A 25,475-nucleotide genomic window follows, 5' to 3' on the forward strand; every position below is an offset into this window, starting at 1 on the left:
AGGGATTTTTATTTTTATGTGCCGCTTGTTGCCTCAACGACACTTCGGTGACTCACCTCTTGCTGTAGATCCTTGATGATTTTGGTTTTTTTCTCCATCTCCACTTTGAGTAATTTAATCTGAAGACAGAAAGGCACAAAAACAGAGAGGATGAGAGTACATCTACAGCCTCACTGTGTTATTTTCCATTCACTGAACATATTTAATGAAGGTTATGGACGTGGAGTTTGCCTATTTAAGCAGAGTACGTGAAATTAAATGCATTGAATGAAGGCAATTATGACAATTATCAGAAGGCAGCGCCGGGATCTGATTCACCGTCGTCCAGTGGTAAAGGAGAAGAAGGGGGGGGAGTGGGATGAAAAAAATAACAATTAGGGCTGCAAGATTAATCGTATTAAAATCTTGATTCACACCGATGTGTGATTTCTAACTGACGACAACTCTGCTGCATTTTAATGAGGGACATCAGCTGCATCGAAACAAGCGCCCCTAAGTTCACCAAAGTATAATTTCACGCAAAGCCACACTGCGGAATGACTTGGCCACAGGAAGCCAATGTTTTATTTGCACAGAATGGAAGTGAACAGGAGGCAAAGACAAATCTTTCCTTTCTCCCTCAACCAATGGCAACGCAGCGTTTCCCCACATGATGCAGAGCCGTAGAAAAGGGGCAGTGAAATTGTGAAATTGAAAAGAGAGCTGAGAATGAGTGAGAGAAAAGTTAATAAAATAAATGCATTGAGAAAGAGCTGATGAGGGAAGAGGGAATCATGATCTCATTTCTTAGCATGACCATTGTGGTTTTCATGGAACAATCTTTAAATCATGAAATGCATTAAATGTTTTAAAATAGAGATTTGAGTCATGACTCCCTGGAGCTCCAAGCCCATTAACAGTGAACACTGAACAAGTAAATCTTTAAAATTACAAACATTTACCTTCACATTTTTAGGGTATTTACATCAGCAAATGATTCATAAACTGACAGAGGAAAATAAATCCCTTTTTATTCTAACATTTCTTTACTCTGGAGGGGGGGGGGGGGCGGTGGTGAAACTCAAAGTCACATTTTTTCATCCCGGCTTTGGAGTGAGTGCACCCGAGGGAACTGTAAACTAGACGGCAACGGTTGACTCACGTCCCCAGACCGGGCACGATAACATCAAAGGTCATGTTCAGTCACTGTAGCTACACAGCCCCGGAGAAAATTATAAAATAAAAAATATATAAAGCTTTAAAAAACAGGGAGAAAAGAACCTCCTGGTGCAGCATTAACTCATTTGTTCATCACTGTAATCACATAAGGGATGGTAAATTATAGAACATGCTTGTGTTGTATATGCATATGTGTTTGTGATTGTACGTCAAGCAGCAAAACTAGGGTTTGTCTTTGATTTATCATCTTTAATCTCAGCCTAGAAGCAGTGTTGGTACGTTTACATTGAGGCTGTTAATCCAGGCTCCTTCTTTAAAATGAACATTGCTCCTCATAAAGTGGCCCCTCACTGCAGTGAAAGTTAAAAACTCTCTTTTTGAGGTCGACCACCCATCAAGCCGTTAAAGACTTTTAAAAAACCTCCATCACACGTTGCATTTCCTCTGGTGTCCTACAGAGTTGGTTTATCTTAACAGATGTCCAGAAATGGTCCCCGATTCTCCGCCTGCAGGAGCTAACACCTCGTTTATTCCTCCAGGGGAGAAGCTGCCTCTTTCTCCACTGCGTGTCGGATTCCGGGGCCCGTATGTTTATCATGTCACAGTTTTATCTTTGTTTATCACGTCCCTTTCATCAGGAGCTCAGCGTGGCTCGCCGGTGCAGACCTGTATCTGGTGTTCAGCAGCCAGACAGACGTTCAAACACAAACTTCAGACGTCAAGCTGCTGCCGAGAGCTGCTATATGTGACTTAAAGAAAGAAATCTATCTGTGTGTGTGAGAGGAAGATAGACCCAGAGATATATCCCTCTCTCTTTCTGTTGTGTGTCCTTACGAGAGGTCATCCAGTGAGTCAAGGGGACAAGGAGGGGAGGATTCACGGGGCTGGTGACCTCAGACCAGGAGTGGACCCCAGGGAGCAGAGAGCTCCACCAGTGGACCCACAGCCCCGGGCGGAGCATGATAGCATCAAGGTTCATGTTTCAGTCAACACCACTGCCACAGGGAAGGGATGGAGGAGAGAGAAAATAGCAAACACATCTCAGTGCAGCTTGTAGTGTTTTGTAAAAATAAGTCAAACATAGGGGAAATATTGTAGAAGCTTCTTTACATTAGCAGTTCAGCAGTTTGTTAAGTGAAAATTGTGGATTTAATTGTGATGTATATATGTATATAATGGTTAATGATAATTGGTGCTCAGGCCTTAATAATATATGACTTAAACCTATAGAAAATTAAATTAGCTTAATTGTTGAGCTGGACAGGATGTAGCTATGACAATTTACTCCTGAAATATAAATATGGTCTATAGTAGTCATGGTGATTCTTGTTAATTGATTCATTAATGAATTGATCCATGGTTAAAAAAACAAAACAGTTTTAAAAAGTGATTTAATTAGTGATACAATGTTTGAAAATGTATCAAACAACAAAATTCTCTGCAGTCACTCAGGGACCTCTGTAAATGCTAACATCTGTATGCTAACATGTTAGCAGGTAATGTTTACCTCATTCACATGTTAATTCATCATGTTAGCCTGGTATCATTGGCTGAACACTAAGCACAAAGAGCAGCTGAGGCTAATAGCAATATCATTTTGTATTTTCTCAATGTGTGTGTTCACCAAATATCATAATAATCTATTGTGGAGCTTTTCGGTCTCGCGACCACCACCAACTGCTCGATGATATTAACATCTGTAAAGCCACACTATTCACTCGCTCTAGTTGAATACCGTTGAATTGAATTTTAATATGTATTTTCTGCATAAATCACTAAAAAACACTCCCACACCCAAACACCTCCCTCACACAGAGTCCTGTTGGTTGGACTTCCAATGCTCAACACATTATCCTATTCTTCCATCTTCTCCTCCATCCGTGCTTTTTATGATCTCTGCACGTCAGAAGCTGCGATAAACATTTTCATTTCCGCGAGCGAGGCGCCTCTAACGTTCCTCATGTTGATTCTCTGTGGATGTTTTTATTTTACAAGCCTTGTTCTCCCACTGAACGCCGAGCGGACACGGATTGGAAGCAGATAGGGCGTTTCACTGCTCTGCTGAACGACTGTGGCATTTGCATGACGCCTACGTGGTGGTTTTAATCTCGGAGCTCGGCGGTTGTTACGAGTTCCATCTAACAAAACATAAATGTCAAACTCAAATCATAAAAAAAAAAAAAAAAAAAAAAAAAAAACAGCGACTGGGATTTGTCACTGGTTGGAGGAAAATGGCACGAATGTCACTTGAGATGTTAGCGAGCTATTGTTTATCTCGCCGAGCGCACACGACTGTGATTGTCGATCATTATGTCACAGACAAACCCCCCCGACTCTGCATGAGAAGCCAGGACAAGCTTTTCATTAGCGTGCACGGGAAAATCCCCTCAATCCATTCCTGCAGCCGCCAGGGCGTCATGGTGATGTGTCATTTACTGGTTTGGTGACAGAACATGAATAGTTTGAAGACACAAATGTAGGACAACACAATATGGCCTAAACGAATATAATATGATGACGGAAATATAGAAACTACACAAGCATGAGGGATTCTGCTTTTATAGTTTTCACCTTAAATATAGGCTGTAGCTGCCAAAACAAATCAGACTCAACTCTTTTATTCATGTTATTTACTTTCAAGTGTTAAACACCCTCTAAGATATTGATGAAACACTTTTAAACAACTTAATCTCACACACCAAATTGAGCTTCTTAATCCAAGTAGTGGTTGAAACATGTATAATGCATAAGGATAAATTATTGATACGATGTGAATGACAGCTGAGTCGTGGGGATGTCACTCTTGACAGTGACGTGATGCGACCTGCCAGAAAGAAAAAAGACGTTTCACACTGTTGGATTTGTTGAAACTGCAGAAACACTCGGTTTGAAAGTTTAAAACCGATTTGCAGCTTTTCTGTTTCTTTACATATTGATGACAAACGTAAAATATTTGGCGTTTGCTCTATCGGTCAAACTGAATTTGCGATTTTCGCGATGTAACCACGGGTTCTGGGAAATGGTGCTCTCCATTTTTAACTATTTTCCGAGATGAGTGATGAGCTGAAATTGAATTGTCCAGATTGTCCAGAAGATACCTGTGAGAAATTTAATTAGAAGCAAATTGAGAGTTGATGGGGCATCGCAGGGGGAAAGATGGACATGTAGATATTGTAGATGGAGAGACGGATACATACATAATAGATAAGTACATGTTCTGGGGTTATAATGGCTTTGTCCAATTTTAGTCAATTTAACGCCGAGGCTGGGAGGAGACAAATCCTTCGCTCTGTTTTTCTGAGAGTTTCAATTATGTGTCGAGACAAGGGGGCGAGAGAGGAGGTGAGAGAGGAGGAGAGAGAGGCGGCTGCCGCGTAACGAGCAGGGATCACCGGGGGGGGGGGGTGTGTGTGTGTGACAGGTGACGCGGTTGGTTAGAGGAGACCGGATGCTGATGGTCAGGTCGACGCTGTCTTACCGTGGCCTGCTGCTTCTCCGCTCGCTCATTTGCCTCATCCAGCTGCTTCTGCAGGGCTGCCTGGAGGGACTTCATCTCCTCTCTGTCAAGTGAAAGGGGGGGGGGGGGGGAGAGAGAGAGAAACACTGGGTTAACACATCCTCCTCACGCTCCTCTCTCAGGTCTCCAGCGCTCTGCCACCGAGCAGCTTCCTTAAACATGTCCAGAGACACTTTGCACATCAGGACCAGAACTGAGGAAAAACAGTTTTCAGTCTTTTATCTTCTCTGGAAAAAGACGTTTAGTTAATTTTAGTTTTTAATTGTTTACACATAGAATTTGTGTTTTCATATCCACAAATGTCCGGCCTTTAAAATAAATGTGCAATAATTATCATTGTGTCAATCACACACACACAATGACTCTGAAGTCATTCACGATTTTAGAAGAGATTCATGTTTCAGATGTTTGGGATCAACTGGATCAGGTTGTTCTCTCTTTTTAAAATGTGGTTTCAGTATTGGTAGGATTTCAAAATGGATCCCCGACATCCTGAAACAGACTTGGAAGCGATCAGGATAATTTTTTAGCTCCTTAATCAGAAGATGAAATTCTAGTTGTTCCTAACCGCTTCTCAGGATTTAATTGACCCAATATTTCCTTTTTCTTGTCTCAAGAAGTGAGGACCACAAAATCTTCCTCACTGCTAAACTCCATTTAATCTCCTACAGCAAATTTTCAGAACACATTTAAATATGTGGGAAAAATATAGACTTGGTGTGCAAAGTGATTTTTTAGTGGATAAAATAAGGTTCATGTAAATTTAGAGCCTTAAAATTATAGTTTTAAGGCAAAAATATCTTGAATATTGAGTAAATGCTGAAGTCAAGTTTCACATATTCAGTCAAAAAGCATTAATTTCACAATAATATTAAACTGTTCACTCCAGTCGTTGTTGTCATTCATTATTGCAGCTTCCATAATGAATGACGGCACCATTAGCACATCATTAACTGCACAATTAGCGGTTGACGGACGTATTTGTTGCTAAACTGACGAACAAATCTGCTGTAAACTGCTTTTGTTGAATTGTTCAAGCCTCATTTACACGTTCACACGTTTAAACTAATTGATTTGGCATGAACGTTTTCCTCTGTGCTTTCAAAACAGTTGTCACATGCATTTGTTTTTCCTTAATCCCCGAAACAATTCCACATTCATTGGTGTTTTTGTGACAGTGTTTGAGATGTAAAGGCTCAGGTGCTGCCAGTTTTTCTTAAGAAGAGCAGATACATGAAGCATCATAAATGAAAAGCGCTTCTTTGTTCTAGGTCAATGAGAAGATCACAGTATGTGTATTTCCTACGTAGCATTACCCAGTGGCCTATGAGCACTCGGAGCACTCAACATAGATTTTATTCATGCTGTATGAAGACTGGCGCCGCATTCATTATTTGTTTAACATAATGTGTTAATAAATTAAGATGCGATGGGTGTTCTGTGCTGTTTGATGCCCCTGTGAACACATAACAGCAACGCACACTGAATTATAAATCAAGTGGGCAACTGATGTGGGTCAATGGTTTAAAAATAAAAATAAACGCTTGTTGAAATCACGTCACCAGGCGGCAGAGTGAATCAGAGATAACAGAGTGTTTACTGTTTGTGAGCTGAAAGCGTGAGAGAACGAGAGGTGGAAAGAATCCAAGAGCTCAACAGGCCGATTCTCCTTTGCATGATTTTAAAGGCCAGTGGTCTTGTCTCTTGGCAGAAGTTCAGCCCGGCAAAAAACGTTTTTATTTCTTCACAGTGACCTGACCAACCACCACCACCGCTGCTGCTTTGGCATTTCATTTAAATTCCCATCTCCTGCATCCACGGCTTTTTGTATAAACAAGATCATAACCACCCGAGCTGCCAAAAAGTGGGACAGCACAAGTGAGATTGACGTCCCTTGAAGGCGCAGAGCGGCGAGCGGGAGACAAACAGGTCGACAGCACGTTAAATCACAGCTGGATTCAGTTTTCTTTTTTTACTTTTTCTGCGGCCGATCAGCGATAAAGACTCAGACGTCTGTAGAAGCGTCTATCTCCAATATTCAGTGAGGAAACTTTTAAATATCATAAAATTCCAAACACTAGCCTGCTGGATTTGTTTCAGGATCATGGGAAACATCCACTGTTCAGCTGTGTTTCATATTTTTCAGTAGGAGCTCCATTAAGTACTATTTACATACTGTTGCTTTAATGCAAAGTATTGACAACAATTCAAGGTCGACAGCACGTTAAATCACAGCTGAATTCAGTTTTCTTTTTTACTTTTTCTGCTGCAGATCAGCGAAAAAGACTCAGAAGTCTATAGAAGTGTTTATCTTCAATATTCAGTGGAGGAATCTTTTAAATCTCATAAAATTCTAAACAGCAGTTTGTTGGATTTGTTTCAGGATCATTGGAAACATCCACTGTTCAGTTGTGTTTCAGATGTTTCAGTCAGATCTATTAAAAATACAATTTTCATCGTGTTGCTTTAATGCAAAGTATTGACAGCGATTACTTTGAGATTTTCACGCCGTTGTGTTTTTAAAACTCTGAATTTAACATCACTGCCCGAGCTGCCGGAGAAACTGGGACATTGAATGTAAACCTGACGTCCCTTGAAGGCACAGAGCGGCGAGCGGGAGACAAACAGGTCGACAGCACGTTAAATCACAGCTGGATTCAGTTTTCTTCTTTACTTTTTCTGCTGCCGATCAGCGAAAAAGACTGAGACGTCTAAAGAAGCGTCTATCTCCAATATTCAGTGAGGAAACTTTTAAATATCATAAAATTCTAAACAGTAGTTTGGTGGATTTGTTTCAGGATCATGGGAAACCACTGTTCAGTTGTGTTTCTGATTTACAGTCAGATATTTACAGTATTGTCAACAATTACAGGTTGACAGGACGTTAAATCACAGGTGAATTCAGTTTGGCAAACTTTTGAGATCTCCCAGTTTCCCCACTGTCTGCACCTGCTCTGCTGGGAAACATTTCTGTAGCAAACTTTCATTTTCAGAAAGAAAAAAAAAACAATCAAACGGCCGTTAAGAGACGTCAAAAATAAATGACTTGCAATGAATCACCCGTCTGCATCCGCCGTGACGGAGGCAGCTTGTAATCACACCTGGCAGATATGGAACTCCAGAGGTGGATTAATAACACCCTGATGGGGGGGGGGGGGAGGTGGCTCACAAATGCTACGTCGGCAACATCGAGCCAAACTGCTGCTTTATGGTTGTGTAGCTTGATGACATGTCAGAGATGCCATGGGGCCAGTGATAGGCTATTGATTGGCTATCAGGAAGCTGCCCACAGGAGGGTTGACTTCATTCCCGATGACATTTCAGAGAAGCACCGGGGCCACGAAGGCTCCTGATCATCCACAGTCTCATTACACACAACATTAGTCAGACGGGGGGGGAAAGCTCTTCAGGTGAACACTTCTCCGGCTCGCTCGCAGAAAGAGAGAAAAAGCAACGTGCGAATGCTTGTTTTAAAGCACAAAGCAAAGACAGGCAGTTTATTTTTAATTATCAATGTGTACGTCTGACTGGTTTGTGTATTATTCACCTGCTTCAGCGTGTAATGTCATATATAAACAAAGTGGGCGTCATCAATAATAGAGAATGAGCCATTATTTAAATGCCCTGAGAGCTTCTTCTGTCAATCTGGTGCAAACACACTTTTTTCTGTCAAAAGCAAAACCGTCGAGTTTATTTCATATCTGAGATTTTTCTGTTTCTTTTTTCCTCATAGTCTCTTACTGTCTTCAGGTTAAAGGAGCAAACTTGGTCCTCGGTGATTGAATGTTGCTTTACACTTTTGGTAGATGTAGTTAACGTCAAAGTTTATTATATTTCCATGATTTTACCTTGCCTTGACGTTTTATTGAAGAACCAGATATTTTTCAAACAAAGACGGTTCATCCTTTGTGCATCTGAGTGAACCAGGAATGTTTCATGAAGAGCGCCACCTCAGATTCATGTAACACCATCTGGACTCTCACATATCTCGCTTGGTCCATTCAAAACGAAATCAAAGAAACACTTTGATGGCTTTGAGGAAGTTTTCAGTGGGTTTAAAATGTGGAGTCTTAAATAAACAACACTTAAACGACTTGATGAAAGAAAGGGCGACAGTCCTCAACCTCCATTTTTACTGACATTTCGTGAGAAGCATCATTTTCCGGTTGCTAACTCACGTCCCAGTCACTCACGATGCCTCACCTCTGCTTGTGGCTCAGCTCCAGGATCCTCTGCACGTCCGTCTTGGCCACTGACCCGTCATTTCTCAGCGACTGAAAGAGAAAAAGAAGACACTCGGTTTTACTTCAAGCACCAAATACAGACTCAGGTTTTCAAGGTTTGTAAATCCCTTTAAACGATAAGAGTCTTGAGAGTTATTTATGATTCATGAACTCCGGAGAGTGTCCTCAGAATGACGTCCGGTGGCCTCTCACACATCAACACAGAACTCCCTGGAGGATTCAGGCGAGGGGCGGAGCAGCAGGCGGAGGAGAGATGCAACATATTGATTCCACAACAGAAATCACACGTTTTTCTTTACAACATATCGACACATGCATCTGCCCTCATCACCAAAAGCTCTCTTCACATCTTCGTCTGTGTCTTCCTCGTGTGCGGCTCCACTTATTCAACCTGAGAACCCTTTGTTGTTGTTTCGTCATCTCCACCCCCCCACTCGCCTGCGGAGGACCCCCTGCTGTGCCCTCACATCGGGCTCCCTCTGATATCCTGCAGACTCTTGACTCGCTGGAGGAACTCAGCAGTAAGTCCAGATGCTCTTACTCTGACATTTGCGTTTTGAAATGATGCAGCTGATGTGAAAAGTTGATGAAGCATCTTATACAACCTCAAACTTTCTGGCGATAATAAACCTTTTTTCTAAAGCTCCTAACGAGGAAACACTTTGGGTTCCACTGGCGCCTCAGCACCTGCCTGATGCCTAATTATGGATTCGTCAGGTCTCTGATTGCCCGACAAGTCCTCCAAGATATTTTTCTTTATTTGTCATGAGCCGAACAGAAATTCCCAGACGGTTACTGTGGACACAGAGGGAGAGAGAACGCTTCTCTTAAAAAACCTTGCTTGAAGGTGATATCTGTGGCAGTTAGCAGCACATTTCCATAAAGCCCGTGTCCTCCCGTCACCTGGAGATATTCCTCCTCCTTCCCGGCCTCTGATTTTACTTCATGCACATTTATGTTGAGGAGGAGGAAGAAGGAAAGGAGCCAAGCGTCGGCCCTCCATAATAGAGAACATCTATTAACCTCAGATAAGCCGAAGCTGAGTCGACACAGTGCTGCTGGAGCAATAAACAGCTTGGAATGGGGTGATATTAGTGAAATGACACCGGTGCTGCCATTGTCTCTTTGGTGATATCCCCTTGAATTCACTGGTTTATCTGCCACAGAGCCCGAGTCTAATGGCCGCTCTCCTCCTCCTCCCCCCTCTTTCTACTATTCATAAAAAAAAAGGGTGATAAAAGCTCAGACCACAAATTTTTACGAGCCTTGTTTTGTCATCTGAAAACTGGCTTACTCACACCAAACAAAAAGTTTAGGGGTTGGATGCACTTTCAGTTTATTGTTTGGATGCCAGAAAAGTAAAAAATACACAATCTGTCAACTGTAGACAGGATGGATCACAACTCACAAAGATACCAGAGAGCTGGTTGTTATCTACCACTCGGATCAACACGGTTGTATTTGGTTCCCTTTTGTGCTGAGGCTATAAAGGATAGTGAAGTGACAACACAATGCAGAACTGACAATACAACTCCACAGCCACACAATGGAGACACAATCACAACAGAAGTGAGCGAGAACAGATTTGGACTTTGCTTGTTTCATTATCGCTCACATTCGTTTTGGTTGGTTTTCGTTTGTGTAGCTTTTTTAGTTGGGTTGAAGCTTTTGTCGTGTTTGCAGTCGTGTAGCAGCTTTTGTAGTTGTGTTGTTGCTTCACATTCGTGTTTCATGTTAATACATAAGGAGTATAAGGATGCTTGTGTGAGAGGTACTTATGATTAAGTCATGATTTTAGTATTTGAAATAAGTATATTCACGTATCCAAAAACAAAAAGGTGGTGGAGTTTTAAGTCCAGTTTTGTGATTCTACAAATTTCTGTGTGACTTTATTCTCGACAACCTGAATTATTTAGTGCAATAAAATAAACGATTTATTTTCACACCAAACCTGGCTCAGGGTTACAGATTGTAAAATGAGTTGTAAAAAGCCTCTGCAGTTATAAATCTACATATAATATATACCAGGATAAAACATCTTTTGAAATGAATATGGGGCCAAATTACAGATCCTACATTTTATAGTAAAAACGTAAAAGAAGGAAATGTTCAGTGAATAACACAAAGTGAGTGACCTTCACACTAATATAATTATACTACTGCTTTCATTCAAAATAATAAGTAGTAGAAGTCCTGTGTAATCATGTGTCAGGGAAAAATTCCCTCTGGTTCTATTGAATTTAAACGACAAAGCAGCTACTTTTAAGCTACTTGTGCACTCAACTCTGGGTTATTTCTTTAAAAATGAGATCCAAACAGTCACTGACGGCCTCAGTTAGGTTCAGGGAAACAAGCGTCCTATTCTTGTACTCGCTGCTTTGCGAGATCTCACCCAGGAGCCACTGCCAGGAATAAATTCCCCACCGCACTAACTTTAATTATTAGTGTTGCTGACCTGCACCTACAGGGCGACTCATTAAAACTATAAACACTTGCTCCGTCAAAATCCTTCCAGAAATATCCGCCACGTCTCCCTGTTGACTCCATTCGCCTTTAAAAAGGTTGATGATTTTTATGGAGATGATGTTTCCTTCCCTGAAGAATAGATTGGGCTCACTTCTCCGAACCCGGCCCAGCCTCTGGCGACACGCTGCACTGGCGCCCGGCCCAGGGCGAAGACAGATGCCAACCTCACTAGCCTGGAGTGAATACACATCAAAGTCCGCCCCGGGGGGGGGGTGATGGTGGCCAGACGACAGGAGCTTTCTCCAGACACGTGGGACGTCTCTCTCACACACACACAGACGCACAAACAGTGTGCACGTGGTTTGTTTGATTAGGGGTTAGTTTCGGACAATTTTTACCATCGGCCGTCTGAAGCCAGAACTCATCACCGAGCTGTGAAGAGGAAACCATCGCCCAGGCCGCAGCTGCACAGGAACCCAGGGCATCTCGCATCCGACACGTGATTGGCTGGATCACTGTTGTGTGCACTAATGCAGCAGAAAAATACTAAATGATTAAAATATATCTGAATGTATAATTGAGTTCCTGCTCATTTGGTGTTCTGGCCAGGAGGCGTAATGAAGCTGATCGAACCTGACCGGTGGGAAGTGATGTGCTGGATGTGGCGCTGAGATAATTGTGTTTGTTGAAATGCTCTCAGGACGATATTATCTACGGAATGAAAAGGGACATTACTTGATCAAATGTCCGAGACCAGTGGTTGGCAAGGATGGACAGATACCGTCCAGTGCAGCCAGATAATCATCCTCATTGTCATTCACCCATTCTTACCTTCATGCTGAAGCACCCCCGCTGGATCGTTGTCAGGCCAAATTTAATGAGGACAAGATTGTTCAGACCTCCACACCAACAGGCCTTTAAATTACAATATGCTGCATTTTTATTATTAAACAAAAATAGTTAAGCGTAGATCGGCATCTCATGAGAGCCACCGATTTGTTTGCATTCCGCTTTAAGTAGATCGTGACATGATTTCAGAACAAATGTGTAGCATTAGTTAATGAGAGATACAGAGAAAAGTGTTTACAGCTTCATTTCTGCAGCTCAGACCTTCGTTTGTAATAACATTGTTTTCTCCGAGGTGAAATGAATCCAAACGGACCCAAAGGGGCGAGAAAAACCATCGTGGCCAGAGCTTCTAACTGGTCGTAAACCAGCTGACAGCGCAGCAGTTAAACAGGAAGCAGGCGGATCCCCCCCAATGGCGCCAAGTCCCTTCATGCAGGTAAACTGAAAAGTGCTCACACCTATGTTTCACAAGTTGAACCAAGAAGCTACACCAGATGTTTACAACAGGCTCCAGCATCTGTTTTTTTATTCTTCTCAAACACGTTTAACTAACCCGGAGGTTTTGTTTTAATCCTTGTGCGGCTGTTGAATGACTCGTTGTCATTGATGTGTCGTTTTGTCTTTACTCCACAATTACTTTGCCGAGTCCCATTTTATCATAAATTATAGAACGGCTTAAAAACAACAAAAGCAAAACCCAGGTTGTAATAAATCCTGGTATGTCTTTGAGCCACTCTACCCAGTGTAGTGAGATGGCTCGCTTTGCCAGTAATTGTTGACAACGTGCTTTTTGAACAGCCCGGCTGTGATGTTGGCTGTTGACAGAGGAACAAGAGACTTTGAGCTTTCAAGCCATCGTGGCCAGAGGGGCTCGGATTTTCCTCTTTCCACAAATTCTCTTGAAGCAACACTTTGCAGTTTTCTTGTTTTACATAAAAATTGCAGTTTTAACATTTGTTTGATGGTTCACCGACTTGAAATAGATGGACAGTTTTGTATTTTATTCCCACTCCTCAAGCTGATCGTCTATTCTTGCTCTATGTAACTTTGGCGAGTGGGTGCTGTGAGATATGTGGAGCTGACTGATGGTCGCAGGCCTTGTGAACATGCACTGAACCCCGGATAATCTTCAGAAATCATTCAGTGTTGTGTTATTGCAGTTGTGTCATGGATATTGCAGTTGTTTTTTTTGCAGTCGTGTAGCAGCCTTTGTAGTTGTGTCGCTGCTTCACATTCGTGTTTCCTGTTAATAGAGGTGATTATGTTTAAGTCATGATTTTAGTATTTGAAATAAGTATATTCACGTATCCAAAAACAAAAAGGTGGTGGAGTTTTAAGTCCAGTTTTGTGATTCTACAAATTTCTGTGTGACTTTATTCTCGACAACCTGAATTATTTAGTGCAATAAAATAAACAGAGCGGCTGAAGGTGAGAACGCAAATGCCCGAGTCAGTTTTCCTGTCGGCCCCAGGGGGAAAAACTCCAGAGAATGTCCGAGTGAGGCCATGTCAGAAAACAGCAGGCTAGTCTCTAGAGATTCACCGTGGTGCGTTGATGATGTTGATGGTTTTGATGACGTTTTCTCACACATGACGGATGAAAAACATGCAAACGATGGAAAAGAAGATGGCAAATTAAAAGGCAGTGAGGTTTGAGAGCCTGTGGTGATAAGGGCGTCTTCAGCAGAATTCATACGTCATGTCCTTCCTCCTGCTGCTCCACCCGGGCTCCACCCCTCGCCTGAACCCTCGGAAGATTCTCCTGTTGTTGTGGATGCGTCTGACTCGGACAATCTCCTGCTGCGTCCTTTGTGTTTGAAAGACATTTACATCGGGAGCAGCTCCTCTCTACGGAGGCAGCCATTGTTAAGATCACGGTCATCTAAGACTTTTTACTTTGTGCCTCCTGCATGTGTTTTGTTATTCCATGTGTTTCCCCTGTTTATTTATATTGTCATGTGCTTGTTGTGTTTACGTTGTCAGGCCATGTGTTTCCTGTTATTGTCCGGAGACTCCGCCCTCTGCTGCTTCCCGCTCTTTGTCCCCCTCACCTGTTCCCTATCATCACCCTGAGTGTTTGCCTCATTTGTTCACCTGTGTCTTGCCTTTGTTCCTCCTCCTATATAAGCTCAGTCTTTCTGTTGTCCCCTGTCGGATTGTCTCGTTTGTTCCCTGTGAGAAGCCATGCCAGTTTTTTGAGGTCTGTTTACCTGGTATGTTATTTGGATTTCTGATTTTTGAACGTCTTTGTTTTTCCAGTTTTTGGAATTCTGTTTTGCCTTTTTGGATCCTTGTTTTTGCCATTTTTTGAAAAATAAACAAGTATTTTTTGCATTTGGTCTGCGATTGGGTCCTTATACTGAGAAAGCCTAACAGTCATGTTTTTTGCAGCAGCCCAAACTGGACATACTTAACACCTTGAGTCGTTCTGACGATCTTTCAGTCACAGGTTCACTTCCATGTCCGGAAGGGGAGGGTGAGGTGAGGGGTATCCAGCTGCAACATGACACTTCACCAGTAGATGTCACTAAATTCCTCACACTGAACCTTTAATGCAGAGTATTGACAATGCTTACATTGAGATTTAGACGCAGCGGTGTTTAAACGTCTGAACTGATCGTCCTGTCAACTTCACCTAATTTATCTTTCGTCTCTCCGCTTCACTAAACCTCTCTGTAATTGCCTTTTTCATTAATGCTAAAAAAAATATGCTGACGTACGAATGAATTGAAATGCATTCCCAACCGTGCTTTGCTTATTCAGCAGCTGCATTCCCAGTAACACATCACGGGCGTAACATTGGGTGGGCCTAACTAAATTGAAAAAAAAAAAACATTTGCACATTAATATTTAACAACAGCGAGTGGCTACACAGCAGACTGATTGAAAAATAAATGATTAGAGTCGTGGCTTTGCCGCTCATCAGATGGAACAGAGGCTGGGAAATTAACTTTGGCCCAGAACTCAGCCCTGGGTCGTCTCTGCATCTTTCAAAGAGAAACAGTGAAAATTCAAACCTTGAGGTTGCCTTTTATGCTGTCCAGCTCTTTTGATGTCTTGGAGAGCTGGTGCAAGATGCTGCTGCGTTCAGTGAAGACTTCCTTTAGCTTCTTCTCCAGCCCGTCATAGCTTTGTCTGTGGAGAGAATGGGAGAGAGAGATTTCACTATTAAACGTCTGCCACCGGCTGAGGGGAATTCACTCTTTATTGGCACCCGTGGCAGAGAGAGGTGTTCTAAAGCGGATTAAAAGCACCGTCGTTAACGCTAAAGGGAAGAGCAATAGGGGTGAAAACTAATATCTGCTCTGCACAGTCTCCGGATGAATAAAAGAAGTATGAAAAGCAAAAAAGCGCGGACCCCTCTCAATCAACCAATTCAGCGAAGGCTCGTTGTGCAGAGATAGATCTCATGACCTGAGGTATGCCCCTGTATTTCCATTTAAATATTAATGAAGTCCATCCAATTATTAAGGAAAAATTCCGCAGGGCGCATTTGTCAAATCCTGTTTTTCTCTTTGCTAAACTGAGCTCGAAGGGAATTGCACTGCAGCGGCATTCCTGTCACTTCATACTGAGCTTCCAGAGAGGAAGATAATACTGCACAGTGTGATCTGCAGTCGTAATTAAGATTTTCTTTTTATTATAAAAACGATCACAGTTTAATCCCAATTGAGTAAGAAACCGGTTACAAGGAAGATCTGGGTAAAAAAGAAACAAGGCGAGTGTAAGTGACCTGGTGCGCCCGATGTGAAGGAGCACGGGGGGGGGGGGGCTCAGGAGTTGAATGACCTGACACATTTGGCCTTTGGCTGCTTCTTTATTTAACAGCCTGATCTCTCTCTTAATTGACAGGATTAGAGTTATGACTCTAAATGTTTTCCCTTTTCGCTGCCTGACACAAATCTGGGGGAAAAAAATAGAAAAATCTATTTTTCATTGAATCTAACGTCCTTGTTTACCGACTGAAGGACGGCGGCCGCCCCTCTGGGAGGTGTTTGGAATCGAGTCTGAATGCAGTTACCCTGCTGATAGAAGAACCCAGAGGCCCTGAACTCCCCCTAAAGAGCAGGAATTGGATTACTTTGATGAGCCCTTCGAGTTTTCTAATTGTAATTCTTTATAACAGCTGTCCCACAATAGAGCCGATCCACTCCAGTCCGTCTGCACAGAGCAGGCAGCTGGAGACGCAAAGACAAAAAGGCCAAGTGCCATAATGTCATCTTAATTATAGAAATAGAATCGGCTCATTTAAGGAACTTATTGCTTTTTATCAGGAGAGAAATTGAGGTCAGGGAGTAAAGTGGCTTCACTCTCTGATCCTCACTCGCCCCAGTTTACTCTGACCAGCGCTGCACAACCAGTGTAGTAGAAAACTGATCTGGTATCATCAGCACCCAGCGGCACTAAGAACAAACCAGTTTCACTCTTCACACCATTATATGATAATTAACTTGCATACAATAGCTTGAACAAGCGTTGGTAGATTTAAATTGAAGGTTAAACTCAAACAAGAAACAGAGAGATGGGAAAAAATATATTCCCCAGTCTTGGAAGTAAGACTTGGAAGATGAATCCGGTTCCGATCGAATCCATGTTGTTCATGTAATATGTCAACGTATTCTCCTGAAGAAGTTCCTTTGATATCTCAGGAAAAGTTTAATTTATTAAATAACTTCGCACAGTTTTATCAGTTTGCAATCGTCATACTTTTCTGTTAGCCACCTTTATGTTTTCCTAAATAATAATGAGGCAACACGATGCTGCAAATCCAATCAGCTCCCGGTTGAAACTCGAAGCTTCAACACATCCGTCCTCACTCTTGTTTAATCTCAACTCATCCGCAAACAAACAACGGCAAATATTGAACTAGAAGAGTTGAATTATATCCACGTCAATACATCTGATCATTGTGAATCCGCCTGTAAAGGATTGTTGCAATAACTGATGGGAGATAAAATTTTTTACGTGTTATATTTGGTGACAGGTGACAAAACAGGATGCAGGGGACAGCACATAACACCGGGGGGGCAGGAGTAAAGCTGTGAGGCATCCCAGCGGCACTTTGGGAGTAAACCTCAAGGAAAAAGTATTTATCTAAGAGACTATCTCGTCCTGAATTGACCCTGACAAGCAAAACTTAGTTATGTGGACTAAAGAAGTTATTAAACATATGATCTCATTCAGCTTCTTTAAGGTTAAATAGATTCCTGCAGATGAAGCTTTAGAAGGTAGAGAAAAGGCAATAAACGTGGTGGGTGTTACAAAATACATAAAGTAAATTTAAAAGGGAAGCAATGAAAGTGACAACTACAAGACACATTTGACTAAAAGCAAAGCTAAAGAAGACAGAGCAGCAAGACGTCCCATCGGACTCAGGCTGGAAAGACACTTTCTTCAAAATATGAAGAAAAATATGTTTATGCATTTGTCCTTTAGGATCCATACTATTAACAGTGAATGGAAAAACCACAGACTTAATTATAATATTATAATATGATCAAGACAAACCAGATATAATTTTTTATGTGCTAATAAAACACAGGGCTTTGACTTTGACACCAGGGTTCAGGTTTCAAATGCTGCTCGGCAAAAACAAAACCATAAAAATGTTAATCCTGGTTGAGTTGTCACAGGTGGATAATGGATGAAGGGAAATGACTGCAAATTAAATATTTTTTTCATCAGGGGAGACATGTTCATAAAAATCAGATCTAATGTCTCAGACATGCACAGAATTGCGGATTTTTTTTCCAGAAATTTTCCAGGAGAACTGCAGGTGAGAAGGCAAATGTCGGAGTCTGAAAGAATCCAAATATCTGTGACGTCAACTTGGAGAGACAACAAAATTCCAGAGCTGTTTACGAAAACACTGCAATTTCTGCAGCAGAATTTCTGCATCATTTATTCAAGCCTCCCGCTGCTCTAACCAGGCTCCACCCCTCCTCTGAATGTTACGGTTGTTTTCCTGTTGTGATGAACGTGTCTCGGACTTGGTTTTTAACGTAAACAGCAACTTTGACAAATCTTTACTTTTGAGTTTCTCTACAACCAAGTGATTATCTCCGCTGCTTCCTTACGTGATCACAAACTCAAAACAGCTTCAATTGAAGCATATGCACTTGATATAGCTGAATAATTATCTGGTAAATACATGCTTATATTCAATCAGCTCCCCCCTTTGTATGAATCTCTGTTTTTAACCGAATCTCATTCTGTTTTTTGACCATCCCTCACTTGCAAAGGAACGATAGAAAAACCCAAACGCTCACGGACGGAGCCGAGCGCTGCCACATTCCTCTGAATCCGTGGCTTGGTTTCAGCCTGGGCCACCTTCCAAAGAACCCTGAACTCCCCCATGTCATAGATCCCAGCAGCAGATCATACGCAATAACACATAAATCACTGATAGAAAAGCAACACCTGGGGAAATAAATAAATAACATGGCACGCTGAATCCCACACATGACTTGCCACCATATGGCATTGGCGGGAAATTTACTGCAGGTTCATGCAACACGGGAAAGATTGGGCGAGAGATTGCTCCCTGTCTCCCACGTTACTCATCCCCCCCCCCCCGGTGGACTAGGCCCTCGGGTGTGAGCGCAATGAATAAGACACATCATTCGGAGTTCGCTGACACAGAAACATGAATTTCACAAGGTTCTGGATTCTATTCTCCAAACCCAATCCCCTACACATTGCTCATAACAACAAGCAAACGGTAACAGCTGCATAATTGTACCAAGCCCCCCGCCTTGAGACTGCAGCATTCCATCAGCCTCCTCCCGAAACAAAGATCCCCCTTTTTCACGGCACAGAAGAGCGTTGGTGACGACAACGCACAACGACAAAAACAGCTCACGATCACAAGTGGCACCACCAGGCACGTGGTGGTGACATAATGAAATCTCTCATTTCAGACATCTGCACTTTCAAATAAGTCCAACCCTGTTTGTGTTTTGTTTTTTTATGAAACTCATCAAACTCCCAGGACTGAGGAGGAGGAGGAGGGATCTTTTATCGGATCAGATTATAAAGGACAAATATTTCTTTACCCTTGGAGTCGGAGCGGCTCTCTTGACTTATACGAGTCTGACCCTGCGGAGTGAAATAGAACCGCTGAGGCTGAAGGAAACGCCGCCACACTAAACAGTCAACATCCACACAACGGCTCAATAAAGGAAGCCAAGGCTGTGGCGTCCGGCCTCACGGAGAGAGAGAGAGAGAGAGCTGCAGGAGCTCATGGTCCGCTGCTGACAGGGGCCGGCCGGTAAACACTGTCACAGCCAACGTGCAAGAACAAAGTGCATCAGGCTTTCTGGGGGGGGGGAAATGGAGCCTCTATTGAACTGTTAAACAGAGACGTGATCTAAAAGCACAAAATACAGTTTTATGACATAGGTCAGTTGATGATGATGATGATGATGATGATGATGATGATGATGATGATGATGATGATGATGATGATGATGATGATGATGATGATGATGATGATGATGATGATGATGATGATGATGATGATGATGATGATGATGATGATGATGATGATGAAGGTTCAAGCGTTGTCTTGGATTTTAAATTAAACTATGAGGAAAAAATGTCCAATATCACTATATTGGCTGATATATACATTTGATAATTATTCCTTATTCCTAAGACGTAATCATCAAGCCTAAGTGGAGCATGATATTTTACAGTTAAACCATGAACCTTAGAATAAATAACTACCGGTAAAAAGAATACACAAACACAACAAATAATAGAGAACAAAATACGCTAAAGTTAGCGCACAAACACAGGAAACCACATGTGAAGAGTTCGTATCGGGCGACTTTATGAGCCAACTGATAAATCTGTGGTTGCTAATGAGTCAGAGCACTGTGAGGAGAACTTTTCCTTTCGTGCCAACACCAACGTGTCACCTCCAGCCACCGTTTGATCTGACATGAACTCAAATAAATACCGACACAACACAGAATGTCTCTCAGAGATCACATCTGCTTCCTTCAAACTGAAATGCACTTAATCCTGACAGAATTCCACACTCTCTTAAATATCAGTCCCCTAAAACTGTTTTTTCTCATCAGGATCCATGTTTTATTCTCTCACATTTTTCAAAAACGCTTCATCTCGCAATGTTAAAGGAAGTGAAAACAAATAAAACCCCTGGATCAGGCCCCTGATATGAATCTTACACATCCTCCCTCCAAGTTTCGTTGTAAACCCTCGAGTAGGTTTTGTGTAATCTTGCTAACAAACAAAAGGAGAGGTGGTGAAAACAAAACCTCATCGGCGGAGGAACCAGTTAAACCCGGCTTGCAGCCTCAGTGGGTTCAGGTCAAAGGTGAAGTGATGAGAGCAGAATAAAGCGACGTTCCCCTAAAAATGCTCGAAGGGAACATTGGTTCATGTTCAATCTTTTCTCTGTGTCCTCTGGATTCACACTCGACAATAACAGTAATATCCTCCTGCACACATCAATCTCAACACTTGTGGACCATCTATTACACTTTCTCTGCTGCTCGCCCTTCATCCGCTTCTTCATTTATTTATCCATCTCTTTTCTTGTGTTGTTATACTTTTTTATTTGCTGTTGCAGGAGCACCCGGAGCCGGGGGATCACTCCTCTGCCTGGGCTGTTTGATGCCAATCGCGTAAAATATGGCTCCACATATGTAGAGAAGATTAAAACTTAATAAACAAACAGTAACGATACCCTTCTTAGCAATTAGCAGCGGTGTGGTGATGAAGACGAGCTCGGAGTGTGAGCAGGTTGAGCAGAATAATGTCTCCCGCTCCCCAGCATGAACTCGCACTGCTATTTTTGGACAGACCATAAAGCAGGAGACAGTCGGTGGATCAGACAAGGTCGAATGAAAGGGTTCCCCTGGGCTCAGCGTCTTCACAGGCTCCATCCACCACGATACAGACCTGTTCTTTTTAACACCCCCCCCACAGCTGAATCCGAGCTCTATCCATCATTCATTCCACATGTCGACTAAACACATAATCTAATGAGCGTGATAAATACACAGCCAAGAATCTGTCACTTTGAAATGGCTGAAGGTCTGTTTGCAAATGAAGAAAGTGTCTTTCCAGCCTGAGTCTGATGGGACGTCTCGCTGCTCTGTCTTCTTGAGCTTTGTGCTTTGAGGATGTCGAACTTTTTTTAACCTTAGGAAAATTGAATTGTCCGTCAAGCTTTTAGTCAAACGGTTGCCTACCTTTTAAATGTACTTTATGTATTTTGGAACACCCACCTCGTTTTGGCTATTTCTCCACCTGCTAAAGCTTCATCTGCAGGAACCTGTTTAACCTTAAATGAACAGAATGGCATGAGATGATATTTTTAACAACTTCTTTAGTCCACATAACTAAGTTCTGCTTGTCAGGGTCAATTCAGGACGAGACAGTCTCTTAGATAAATACTTTTTCCTTGAGGTTTACTCCCAAAGTGCCGCTGGGATGCCTCACAGCTTTACTCCTGCCCCCCCGGTGTTATGTGCTGTCCCCTGCATCCTGTGTTTGTCACCTGTCACCAAATATAACACGTAGAAAACTTTATCTCCCATCAGTTATTGCAACAATCCTTTACAGGCGGAATCACAATGATCAGATGTATTGACGTGGATATAATTCAACTCTTCTAGTTCAATATTTGCCGTTGTTTGTTTTTCAGATGAGTTGAGATCAAACAAGAGTGAGGACGGATGTGTTGAAGCTTCAACCGGGAGCTGATTGGATTTGCAGCATCGTGTTGCCTCATTATTTTTTAGGAAAACATAAAGTTAGCTAACAGGAAAGTATGACGATTGTAAAACTGATAAAACTTGTACAATGTGATATATTAAATTAAACTTTTCCTGAGATATCAAAGGAACTTCTTCAGGAGAATACGTTTACATATTACACGAACAACGTGGATTCGATTGGAACCGGATTGATCAGGCGATTACTTCCAAGTCTACGGGAAACTCATTCCAAACAGTAACTTTCAGGCCATCCATCCATTAGCTCAACGGTTCGTCCTTGGAGGGTCCAGGGCACGGGGGGAAGCCAATCCCACCTGACATTGGGGAGAGGCGGAGTAAACACCGGACGGGTCGCCAGTCCATCACAGGCGCCGACACAGAGACAAACAACCATTCACGCTCACATTCACACACACGGGACATCTCCAGTGTCCAATTAACCTCAACTGCATGTCTCATGGACTGTGGGAGGAAGCCGCAGAGCAGAGAGAACATGCAGATCCTTTAAAGCCAGTGTTGTGTTCCTACACGGCGCCACGAGATCCTGGGATCACAGAATGAAATATTTCTCCAGGCAGCTCCTCAGCTGTTGTGCAGATTACCGACACGCAGCAGTTTATGTGGTTCCTCCAATTTCAGGCTGGATTAATTGTGCCATTAGAAGGGGCCAAATAAATAGTTTAAAATGGGGGGTTTCCCTGGTCCTGTCAGCAAATGAATGTCTTCCTGGAGCGTGACCACCGTCCAGCATCTGCAACCAACCTCAGTCGTGTTTGCTAACTGTTGTATAAACATTGTGGACATTGCTGGAATATTAATTGCGTGCATGTCAGGGCACTAAATCTTCTTTAATTGTTTAGTGGAGGGATGTGATGAAACAACTGGTGGTAAGGAAGCCAATTTAGCTTTGGCAGTGAAGGTCAACGTGATGCTCATTTGTGAAAATCTATGGAACCTCCTGGACAAGTGCAGAAAAAATGTCATAAAATATATCAACAAACCCAAACAGCAAAGACTGAGCTGCATTAATTGTCCGACTTTAAACAATATGGTTATGGTGTTAAGTTTGAGTTTTCAGACAAAGAGGTGTCTTTGCAAAACTGATGAATGGAAATATTTCACTAGAACAAATACATCTGTTGTTCGTTAATAAAGTTAATCTAAGTATGACACACTTGAACAAGTTAATCTGAGTATTACACACAAGTTAATCTAAGTATTGCACACCCACACAAACACTTTAATCTCAGTTCCACACACTCAAAATAATCAAACTATTGTTATGTGTAATCTTAAATTCACTTAATTTTTCTCAGCAATGAATTTTTTATACTTTTTCATGTAAAGCCACCTTATTATACTTTACTATATTATCTGTATGTGCACGAGTAATTCCATTAAATAAATCAACAATCCCCAACAACAAAGAGTAAAAATGCACCAATTGTCACATTTTAAACCACATCATTTTTTAGTGTAGGTAACGCAACCCTGTCAGAGACGTATCTTTACAAAACTGATGAGAAGAAACATTTCAGTTGAACAAATACCCGTTTTGTCTCGGCTGTGATTCCAGTGTCTTATAGGTCAATATTAAGTGATTATTCTTTTTTAAAAATCTTTTCAGTGAAGCGTACATCAAAGGTGTGATTTACTTTTGTGAAGTGAAGCACCCACACATTTCTAAAATTATCTCCTGGCTGGTGTTGAGTTTTTCCAAGCGACTTCTGCATATTCATGGACATTTGTGAGCATTTCAACAAACAATCTTTGTGTCATTTATTTGTCAATGATTCAATTCTTTGCAATTATTGTGTAATTTATGCAATTTGTTTGTGTTTTTGACGAGCACAATCCCGCGACGAGGTGCCCACCTGGGTGTTATTGCAGAACTGTAACTCTTACACAATGTTGTCAGTCAAAAAAAGTCTGTTTTTAACATATATACTTCGTGAACAGTGTTTAAAAATGTGTCACAATGAAATTTGGATCTGTTCGTATGATTTAAAATATGTGCCATCCTGCAATTAGAGCCTGGGTGCGTCTGTATAATCAGTGACACTGATGGAATTAAAGTAGCGTAAACCAATTTTACACATGAGCAGTAAAAGTCATATATTCAGAATCTATTACTCTTCCTTGAAATATTAGAAACCGAGAGCAAACAGAGAATAAATGAATTGAGCGTCTTTATCTCCGGTGGTGTGGAGAGAAGTTTGACCTCAATTTAATCATGTCTCCACAATCCACAAAGTTTTTTAATATGATAAATAAACCGACTCTTTTTCATTATTCTTTTCAGCAGTTACTATAAAAACTACAGTGGCGGCGGCCTGTGATGAGACAATGATACGAGGTGTCTCCTTTTTCTCATCCTTGAAAAGTGAGTCTACTTAATTTGTTTGCCACTTAAGCTATTTTACACCCAGGGAGGTTTAAGGCATCGAAATAGACTTACTTAGCATATTAAATGAATAATTCAGGGATTACTCGCAGGCATTTTCATCCATAAGTAGATGCCAATTGCTTTCCCCCCGACATTTAATACTCCATCATTCTCTACATGTACTTGGAAACAATGCTGTTTCTCGACAGAAAGCTACGTCACAGAAAAACCAAAATGCAAATGTCAGAAAAAAACGAGACGAAATACACGTGAAATTTGAAACTTGACCTTGTGAGGCAAATAATAACAAAGCAGCTAAAGCTATTAAAAGATACCTGGAAAAAAAATATCAATTAACTGATAGTACGCTGCTGACACCACGCACATTCCTAAACCACAGGCTTTTAGTTTGACTTGTATGAATATGAATTCCTCTCTTTGTCTGTGGCTCAGTTTTAGTTTCAGTGGTGAAACCTCAGTGTGTTTTCCTATTTTCTGCCCTGGTTGAGCTCATCAGACGATTCCCTCTGCCCCCCCACCCCGTCGTGTACCATCCAAATACTGTTCGCAGGGACATGGAACCCTCTCAGCCAAACGTTGACTGGGCCTGGACACGCTGCCTTTGAATTTGACTCTGCCGGGTCAATGCCAGATATCCCCCCTGTTCTTTTTCCAGGCTGATTACACATTCACACTGTCTTTGTTTATTAAACATCCCACATTCCTGGCTTATTATACATCAACAATGTGAAACAGAGGAGGGATGCATCATCACAGACGTGCTGATGTTTTTTGTTTCTGTGTCACCCTGTTTGTTCATGTGACTCATTCTGTCTTCCTATGGCAGCAATCTCTCATCTCCTGACCTATATCACACACATTGCGGCGCTAAGAGAATCGCGGGGAAACTTCTGACGGTTGCCAACTTCAATTAAATCTGGGATTTGAGTGCATCTAATGCAATTATGCCCATCCTTGCTTTTCAAAGCTGTGCTACTCTGTGTTTGCAGCATCAGTAACTGTTGTGCGATAATCAAGCTGGACTGAGCTTGTTTTGTGTTTGGAGATTGTGTCTCCTGCCAAACATCACTGTTCCCCCGCTAA

General features: G+C 41.9%; 1 protein-coding gene across 1 annotated transcript in view; it reads right to left on the bottom strand.

Annotated features, from left to right (window-relative positions):
• The window catches only part of luzp2 (leucine zipper protein 2), an 82,604-nt gene extending 60,225 nt beyond the window's left edge, over positions 1-22,379 (bottom strand). Inside the window, exons 1-5 of the mRNA XM_061068595.1 lie at positions 22,300-22,379; positions 15,251-15,368; positions 8,879-8,949; positions 4,637-4,718; positions 57-119 (exon numbers count right to left, since the gene is read on the bottom strand). Of these exons, the coding sequence (XP_060924578.1) occupies positions 57-119; positions 4,637-4,718; positions 8,879-8,949; positions 15,251-15,368; positions 22,300-22,379 (414 nt within the window). The remainder of the gene's footprint in view (positions 1-56; positions 120-4,636; positions 4,719-8,878; positions 8,950-15,250; positions 15,369-22,299) is intronic.
• Between the last annotated feature and the right edge of the window lie 3,096 nt (positions 22,380-25,475).

The sequence above is a fragment of the Limanda limanda genome, chromosome 3 (assembly GCF_963576545.1).
Source record: "Limanda limanda chromosome 3, fLimLim1.1, whole genome shotgun sequence".
Lineage (NCBI taxonomy): Eukaryota > Metazoa > Chordata > Actinopteri > Pleuronectiformes > Pleuronectidae > Limanda > Limanda limanda.